Here is a 9965-nt window from a genome sequence, read left to right on the forward strand (position 1 = left end):
GTGCTGAAGGAGGTGCAGGATTATTACTGCCGAGATCTGCAGATCTGGGTAGAGAGACACTGCAAGAACGATGCCATGGCTAAGCCAATGGTTGCACCTGTAAAAGTTAAAGGTAAGGTTGCTTTTATATAAATATGATGACTATATACAGTCAGTATTCATCTGAAAATGTTCATTGAAAGTTAAAAGAAAGACGAATAATATTGTTTTTCAGAACCTTGCAGTGCAAAATGAGGACAACTTTTACTGCCTTGTTAGAGGTGTGAGAAGATTATTAACAGGGTACAATCACCTGTGATGTCTTGCCAAATACTTTTTGCTGACTTTGGCAATGAAGTAGTGTAAATGCATAAAGAATATTTAGCTTATCTAAGATAAGGTTTTGGCCATCGTGTTAGCAATTTGCCTCCAGAAATAGTAATGTCTGTAAATCAGATATAGAAACCTGTACAGTATACTACACTTACATTGTGCCAAGTGATATTGACAGGAGTCTAATAGATGCTTAAATGTCCTAAATATAATGTGTCCACAGAAAAGAAGTCCAAAAGCCCATTTGCTAAACTTTTCAAAGGAAAGAACAAGGAATTCACCCCAACCTCTGAGGTTACAGGTACAGATTTATTACTTGACAAAAACTACATTTTTACACCTTAGTATTTGTAGTGAACTTCTTTGATAAATAATACAAACATATATAATAACTGATGAAGGCAACTATGAGTCAATGTGATTTTCCTTTTATTTGTTTTTTTTTTTTGTATTATTTGTTTTTATTTATGAATGAACTCAAGTAAAATAATCTTACAATTATTTCATTGTGCAGCTCAAGGAGAACTGAAACCCAGCAAGAGTGTAAAGCTGGCCAACATCCGAAGTGTGTAAATATTGGTGAAGGAGATGAGTTAAAATTTAAATTTCTCCACAGCTGACGAGTAATTAAACTTCAAATTTCCTGTTTACCTTACAGTTCCCATTTCTGCCCATAAAACAACTCTACTGAAACGCACAGAGCAGTTAAAGTGTTTCTCTGAAGGAGAGGGAGTGACTTCGAACTCAGCTTCTCACATCGAGATCCGCTATACCGATCTTTTTGTGACAGAAGATAGTGACTTACTTGACAGCAGCCAACATGAGTACTTTGACCTGGCGAGCAGACGAGCTCGCATCTATGTCCATCAAGCTTTCCAGCGCATCCGGCCATGCCATCTATTCAGCCCTCTAGAACCATCAGGAAGGTCCCCAAAAAGGGTTAAAGTGAAGGGTATTGCTGGCATTGGAAAAAGTGTTGCAGTACAGAGGCTGCTCTACGAGTGGGCAATTGGGAAGAGCATGCGTGAATTCACCTGTGTTTTTGACCTGCGCTTTAGAGAGCTCAATCTCATTGATGCACCCCTGAGTTTACTGGAACTACTTGGGGAGAGGTTCAGATACCTGAAGGAAATTTTACTCGATCTTTTCACCTTACCGGACTCTTTGCTCTTCATCTTAGATGGATTAGATGAGTTCAAATTTCCCTTGGACTGGGACAATGGAAAAGATATTAATGTGGATTCAAAGGTGCCAGTGTCTGAGTTGATGGTGGCTTTAATTAAGGGCAGTCTTCTCCCAAAAGCATCAGTCATTCTCACCACAAGACCATCTACTGAAGCTCCCAAAGGTTTCTTCCAGAGATGCTGTGTGGTGCTAGGCTTTGAGGAGAGACAGGTGAAGGAATACACCACCAAGTTCTACAAAGACAATCAAGTCGCTGAAAAGGTCTATGACTACATCTTGAGCAATGACAACCTTTTTGTGTTGTCCTTCATCCCTCTGTATTGCTACATCATCTGTACTGCTATGGCAGAGTTCTTCTCCACAGGGACTCAAGGTGTTGGTGAGTCAAAGTCTCTGGAGCTGAACCCACCCAGAACAGTCAGCGAGGTTTACTTCTGCTACTTGTTTACAGCAATCAAGCACCATGCTCTGAAGGGAAGTGCAGAAAGAAGCACTCCTAGATGTGAAGTTCTGTCATTAGCTAAACAACAGCTTACAAACTTGGGTAAACTGGCATATGAAAACCTTCTACAGAAGAAGATAATGTTCGAAAGAAAGGATTTAGAAAGCTACGGTGTGACACCAGCTGATGTTCAGAGCACATTTCTTTGTCAAATACTACAACCTGTCAAAGAGGAAACTGTGGAGATGTTTTCTTTCTTCCACTTGACTGTCCAAGAACACCTGGCAGCTCTTTACTGTGCAATCAACCTGTTCAGCAAGCAAGACATAATCCAAGCTCTGGACTGCTGGTGCTTTGGAGTAAGTCCACCATCCTCCACTGCTGCACCACTGCAAAAAACGGGCCTCATCACAGACAAGCTGGAGAGCCTCCAGATGTTCACACGCTTCTTCATGGGAATGCTACGAGCACGGCTGGCAGGTCAGTTAGAGGGCCTTTTTCTTTCCCCAGTGGAGCAAGAGGATGGCATCCCCACCACGCTGGGTTTGTGGTTCCAAGAACAATTTAGGGGCAGGACGCTGGAAAACCAGACAGCCCTGAACCTTCTCCACTGCCTGATGGAGTTCCACAAGAAGGAAGCCACCAGCATTGCAGCACCAGAAATAAAAAAACTCAATCTGTTTAAAATGAAACTGAGTGTTGTGGACTGTGCAGCGATCCACTATGTGTTGCAGTTCTCTCCACACAAGCTGCAGGAGCTCAACTTGGGCTATTCCAACATTGGAAACAGAGGGTTGAATAGACTCGGGCCAATCCTACATCGCTGTGAATCTCTCTAGTGAGTAAATTACGTTAAATTATTTTAATTTAAATCTAAATGATTTTAGATCAAACTGTCAAACAAACAAATGGGTAAAGATTATCAATTGAATTTTGTCTACAGTAATGTCTTCTTTGGAAATAATGTCAACCTAATGTTTATTATGTTGCCTTACAGTTTGAGATACAACTGCCTGGACAGACAAGCAGCAATTTTAGAATCAGCTGTTCTAAAATTGAATGACTGCCAAGTGAAGAAGCTCTTGTAAGTCAATGCAGTGTTTTTATGTCATCTACTAAAACACGGTTTTAACAGTAAAGACATAGTAGAAATCCACACACTTTACATGTGAGTATTTTTCTACAATAAACACTTGCCCTTATAAGATGAGTGAGTTTTCAAACATATGCACTGTCTCTAACAGTACAGTAACAGTGGTCACAGGGTCTAGAGATACAGTATCCTGCGCCCTCTTTCTCCCAGGTCCTTACATAAGTCATTATTTATATAATAAAATACACAGCAATTATACACAATTCTTCTACTCATTTAAACAGCATGTGTGGCAATAACCTGGGCCCTCAGGGGGTTTTGGAGCTGTGGAACGCTTTGGAGCACAACAACACTGTTGAGGAACTCTATGTTGACATCACCGGCATTACAGAGAGAGGAACAGAAAACATTGTGAACTGCCTCAGCAAAAACACCACTTTGAAGACACTGACGTAAGATTAAAACAAGCCAACTTCTGCTTAGTGTTTGGAGTTTTAAAATATGAAAACACTGCCATCTACTTTCATACCTTATAAAAATGAATTATTCAGCAAATTTTACCCCTTTTATTTTCCCTCTTTTCAGCATAGTTGGAAATGACATCGGAGAGGTGGGGAAGAAGAGGCTGAGGGAGCTGGAGAAATGTCGACCAGGACTCCGGATTATTGCAAACTTTGAGGATGACCTTGGACTACTTCAGGCCTACCTTGACTGGGTGGACGAAATCCAGGTTGACAAAGACCAGATGGACTCAGTGAAGAATGTAGATGCTCTGCAGTCAGTGCTGAAGGGACTCCAGGTGGCAGGAGAACAAACCAAGAAAGGACAAAATGCAGAGAAAGCAAAGGAGCTCTACACAAAGATTACAGAGTTGCTGAAGTCTTCTACAGATCTGATTGGAGGAAGATGACCACGTTAGTTATGTAGTGTTTTGTGTGAGAGGTCAGGCCTCTATTTGAAGTGCTTTAATTTTATCCATTATGAGTTAACTCTCTGGCTTCAACTATTGAAAGTGTGATACTTCAATGATTGAGCTCATAGAGACCATGAGCTGTTGTTAGCAACTCAGAAAACAGTTAATATTGTTTTATAATTGTATCATATGCAATGTTCACTCCAGTTGTTAAGGTACAGGGTCTGAGATTCAGTGACATCTAGCCACCCCAAGACCCCAAACCACAAGCTTGTGAGGCCCAATGGTGGGCTTCAGGTTTCCTCTTGGTGTTTATGATCAAGTAGTAATTTGTGAAGTGATGACTAACTTTAGATACTTTTTTTCTTCTTGTTGTTATTGCCTCTAAATCCCACCAACTGCACTTTAAAAAAAATAATATAGGGAAAGGTATATATTTGAAGGAACTTTTAAATGCGTATATTTACCTCTTTCAAAACAGGATGAAAAAAAGCCAATATAGTCTAAATATATGCAATTAGTTTAAACAAAGTCTACCATATACAGTAAGGATTTAAAGACATTGGCCAAACTCATACAGAAATTCAACCTCACAGTGAACAATTAACATAAAGTCATGTGTACTACTACGTCCCCCTTCACAGTACCTTGTGCAAGTTGTGTGCAACATTTACTAAAACTGTAATCTCACTTCTAAGCAACTTGATGCCTCTTTGAACATTTTATCTATTGTGACCACGTCATTATAACTTGAATAAGAAATTAGTGAATAAATAAATCACATTTGAAAAGCAAGACTGTGGCTGTAGCCAATTGTCATATTTACTGGGTATCAAAATTAGAGAACAACCTAAAATCTCTTAAATGTCAAGGTCACTGCTTAATCCTATTCGTGGTTGAAAAGGGGAAAGACTGAACCCAAAATGTGTAAAGAAGTCAGTGAAAGGTGGAGCAGGCAAAAAGTGTCATGGTTTGGGGAATGTTTTCTGCAGCAGATGTTGGGCCACTTATTCGGCTACGTGACACAGTGAACGCAAAAAAAAAGCCTTCTTTGACAACATGTCGTTCCTTCCGTGCATTCGTCACCCAATCAGACAACAATTTTCATCACTCCAGAGCAGTGTGCGAGGCTAGTGATGTCCTCTGGCTGCAGATATCCTGAAGTCACTCAAAGCAAGGGGTCATGGTTTGTTTCAACAAATCACTTCCTTTTTTCTTTGAATTATAATTACAATCATGTCAACACAGTCTTATTAGGAAATGTATGTATGTATGACACACAGCGATGATCTTCTTAGGAAAACATTTCAACAGCAGTTACTTTTTTTTTATGCTGTCATTACCACAATAAAGAGGTAATGTCATTATGATAGTTTACAACATCAACACAAACACATGAGTTGTTGTTACTTGCAGTAACAGCAGCAACTATGCAAACAAAATATCAACAACAACAGCAAACATCTTTCACTGTTGTAAAAACTGCGGTCTTAGCTAAATATCAAAGTCAACACTAACGTGAAACAAGAGAAAGCAGTATTTAGTAACCTAACACACTTGTAAACCCTAACTCCAAAGACAAACAAAGCAGAAAACATACTAGACTTGCAAAAGCCAAACTGCGGTACGTTAGCATGTGTAGCATGGGTGTTTTAGAGAGACATGTGCTTCCCTCAAAAGATGAATAATTGTTCAAGCAAAGTGACAAAATTAGTTTTTTATTGCATTTGAGAAAAAGTCTCAACCTTTCTGGAAATAATTTTACTTCAAATGTAGAACGGGAGGCAGAGCTTTCAGCTACCAAACTCCTCTCCTGTGGAACCAGCTCCCAGTTCAGGTTCTAGAGGCAGACACCCTCTCTACATTTAAGACTAGACTTAAAACTCCTTTTTTTTATAAAGCTTATAGTTAGAGATGCCTCAGGTAACTCTGAAGCTCTGAATCTATTAGTTATGCTGCTATAGATTGGTCTGTGCAGGGACCTCTACTGATGCACTGAGCTCCTCGCTCTTCCTCTCCTCCCACTTATATGACACCAGTGCCTGGTTCTGCTGGAGGTTTCTTCAGTGAAAGCGAGTGTTTCCTCTCCACTGTCGCCTACGTGTGCTCAAGTGAGATTGTTGGGCCTTCTATAAAATTCTGTATTTTGTAAGATCTTAAACCTTAAACACTGTAAAGTACCCTAAGAATGGATTTGGTTATGATTTGGTGCTATATACATAAAGTTATGTCGACTGAATTTGTATAGTATGTACAGAGAAGGCAAAAAACATAAGAAAACTAAACAAGAAAATAAAAAAGTAAAACAAAGACATTAGTCATGGCATTTTTGACTTCTCACCGGGTTTGTATTGCATCATGGACGCCCATCTATAGGACATAAGACATCTGTAATCCCTTACATGTGTAATCACTTACATTATACTGCACAACTTCCTTTTACAGTTACATCATACTTGGGCATATACAGTGGCCAAGCATATTTACAATAAGTTGATGTTTGTAAAATGACTGACAAACACTGTAATGCCTTTAACAGTTTAAACTCAACACAAAGGAAGGACAGAAAAAATCATCATATAATGATTATATCATTATAGCAATGATATGATGTTGGGACATAGAGTTCATAAAGGAGGTCCTAAATGGATTAGATATGTCTAGAAATAATATACATTAAATGATAACTTCATCTCTGAGCTTGTAATGTACGTGCACCTCCCAACACAGGCTTGTAGTCTGATGAAATCTAAACCTAACTATCACCATCACAGTTTACTCCAGCAGAGACGTTACAGGAGGAGGTACTTTATTAACATATCCAATATAAAGGTCGACATGAGCTGCAGTTTTGCATTTTAGTTATAGCTCATTTCTTTTTAAACACTTCCACTGCTGGGTAAGTAAATACGATTACCTCATCAAACATTGCAGATTGTTTTTGTTATTGAAAATAAAAGCCACCTGTGACTGATTATGATATGACAGACTATGACACTGATGTAGATTTGATTTATAAAAATTGTTGATGTGAATAAAGCTACAGCTGCAGATGGTGTATTTGTTTTCTAATATAGTAAGAGATATCTACATAATTAGCTGTCAGTTATTACCTCTGTTACATTTGGGAGTTCATCATTCATACAGACATCACTGATTCATAATTTTTAATGTCATCATTTGTTTACTTCTCTTTAGGGTCATCATGGTACTAACTGGGAAGAGTGAGGTGGTTCTCTCAGTTTATATCATTTCCTTCCTGATAGGACTACCAGCTAACCTCTTCGCTCTCTACGCCTTCAGTGTCAAGATCCACTCAAAGCCACTTCCAGTAGACATCCTACTGCTCAATCTCACTGTCTCTGACCTGCTCTTCTTGATCATGCTTCCTCTCAAGATGCATGAAGCAGCCTCCAACATGACATGGACTCTGCCCTATTCCCTGTGCACCATTAATACTTATATCTACTTCTCCACAATCTATACCAGCTCTTTGCTGCTGATGGCAGTCAGTGTGTTACGCTATATTGGAGTAGCTTTTCCTATCACCTATCAACAGCTACACAAACCTGTGTATGCAGTAGTGATCAGTGCTGTTATCTGGATAATTTCAACAGCACACTGCAGCATCACTATCATCATCCAGCAACTCCCATCACTGGGTGAAAAAAAGTCTGGTTCTTGTTATGACGAATTCACAAAAACGCAGTTGAAGGTTATTCTCCCAGTACGTTTGGAGGTTTTCTTTGTGCTTTGCTTAATACCTCTTGTAATTTGTGTTTACTGCTACTTAAGCTGCATCTGGATCCTACACAGCCGCCCAAGGATATCGCGGGCAAAGAAGCAGAAGGCCATTGGCATGGCGGTAGGGACTCTAGCTGTGTTCCTCATTTGTGTGATACCATACAACTTCTCCCATGTAGTGGGTTACTATGAAAATAAGAGCCCTGAATGGAGGGACTACGCCTTGCTACTAAGTGCCTTCAACACTTGTATCGATCCCATCATCTTCTATTTTTCCTCCTCCACCTTCCAGTGCAAGAGTGAAAAGTTTATTTTCAGAAGGCAAAGACCCCCTGCTTCAGGATTACAAATGCAGTCCACAAACTCAAGTCTAGACTAAAATATACTTTCATTATAAAATGTACAGATCCAGCACAAATATTGTTCTTATACTGTTTAGTACACATGTTATATCAGATTGCATACTGTTTTAAAGATTGCTTTAGCAGTTAAAGGGCATCAGCCCTCGAAAGTACTTAGCTCCACCTCCCCCTCCCTCTTTGCTTTGGCTCAGTCCCTATACAGAAGCAATTGCCATTAATCAATAGGCTGTTCTGGGGTTTTGAATGTGTTCATGGTGTCTTGTTTTAGCTTTTTCTAAAAATGGTTTTATGTATTTATATGTAGTCAGAAGTAAGTAATATTTTCTGAACGAATTATTGTTAAAACATGTTTTAAAGATTTTGAAGTGTCCCCACTGATGACATCTGCTGGACACGTACTCTCCTTAAATTGTACATTTCTATAGGCCACTGAGGAAAGAGGAGGTATGTATGTATATGTAATAAAATTCTGCATTGGCAGGTGTATGTGTGAGTGATTATTTAAGTTTTTTTATATAAAATTTATTTCACAATAGCAAAATTTGTTATGACGCATATCTACAAATATAAGTATGTATATATAGAGATCCTACCATTTCATATGAAATTCATAATAAACAATAATAAACTTTTCTAAACATGTGTTACAAAGTGCTTCACATAAGAGACAAAAAACACAGGTAGCCCAACGAGACCAACTCAATCAAGCACTAGGCAGTAGAGAGGAAAACTCCCCCTAGAGGAAGAAACCTCCAGCAGAACCAGGCTCAAGTTGGCCAGCTACCTCGACTGGTTGGAGTACAGGAAACAATGAACAATACAAAAAAAACTACAACATAAGTTCTTTAGAAAACCAGTTCCAAAGGAAAGACATTCTTCTAAGTTAATGGGAAGTCGTCCTAAAAGAGGAGTCGTCCCTGTTTAAAGAAGTTCAGAAAAGGCTCGCTGGTAGAGGAATGTTCTAAGGAGAGATTTAAAAGATGTTACTGAGTCAGCTGATCTTATTTCCTCGGGTAAGATGTTCCTCCAATTTGGAGGCTCTAACTAAAAAATCTGTCACCTTTAGTTTTCATTCTAACATCAGGGAAATACAGAAGATCTCTACCAGAGGATCTCAGGCTAGGTGCTGGCTCATAAGGCTTTAACAGCTGGGGTATACAGCTGGGGAAAAGGCCATGGGCTTTAATAATAAATAAAATAAAATTAATAAAATCTTAAAATATATCCTAAAACATACTGGCAGCCAGTGCAAGGAAGCCAAGGCAAGAGTGATGTGTTCATATTTTCAGAGTCCGAGCAACTGAGTTCTGAACAATCTGGTGCTGATTAATAGATTTATGAACTGATAACAATGATTTCTGCTTTAGAATTCAGCTGCAAGAAATTTTGAGCCATCCAATTTTTTTTATCTCATTTATACACTCAGTAACTCAATAACTATAAATTGCTATAAAACAGTCCAGCTTTCTTGTGAATGCATGAGATTAAGGTTATTGATGAAGGAGTAAGAATGTTCTGTCTTTGGTTTCAAACAGATATTATCTAGTCAGAATATTCTAGGCTTAACACAAATTCTTTATAGAAAATTACCATGAGACAATCTAGACCTCATCTACAGCATAAAACTTCTGCTTTTGAAACGTCTTACCTCACAGAGCTTCTCTTTCTTGCTTCCTCCATCTTCCAGATGTAAGATAACCCAAATTGAACCCCATTTGAATTTATTCTTGCATTTTTTAATATTATTTGATAATCTTTAGGTTTTAATGTTTAATCTCTTTCTTATCTTTGGAGTTTTTATAGTTTTTATAGTTTTGACTTTAGTTTTGATTTTTATCATTTTTAAACTTTTTGTAAAATGGCTGATTAACTGATTGAGTTCAGTTCCTTCTCTTCCTGCACCGTGATGGTAGA

General features: G+C 38.6%; 1 protein-coding gene across 1 annotated transcript; it reads left to right on the top strand.

The window, feature by feature from the left end:
- Positions 1 to 7150: 7150 nt before the first annotated feature.
- LOC113169047 (free fatty acid receptor 2-like) lies at positions 7151 to 8068 on the top strand. Its single transcript, XM_026370178.1, has one exon. It carries the CDS (start codon positions 7151 to 7153, stop codon positions 8066 to 8068), a length of 918 nt encoding a protein of 305 aa, XP_026225963.1.
- The last annotated feature ends 1897 nt before the right edge of the window (positions 8069 to 9965 follow it).

The sequence above is a fragment of the Anabas testudineus genome, chromosome 16 (assembly GCF_900324465.2).
Source record: "Anabas testudineus chromosome 16, fAnaTes1.2, whole genome shotgun sequence".
In the NCBI taxonomy this organism is placed as follows: domain Eukaryota; kingdom Metazoa; phylum Chordata; class Actinopteri; order Anabantiformes; family Anabantidae; genus Anabas; species Anabas testudineus.

Excerpts from the sequence above, each read along its gene's own strand:
- LOC113169047 (XM_026370178.1), top strand. The coding sequence starts at position 7,151 with ATGGTACTAACTGGGAAGAGTGAGGTGGTTCTCTCAGTTTATATCATT.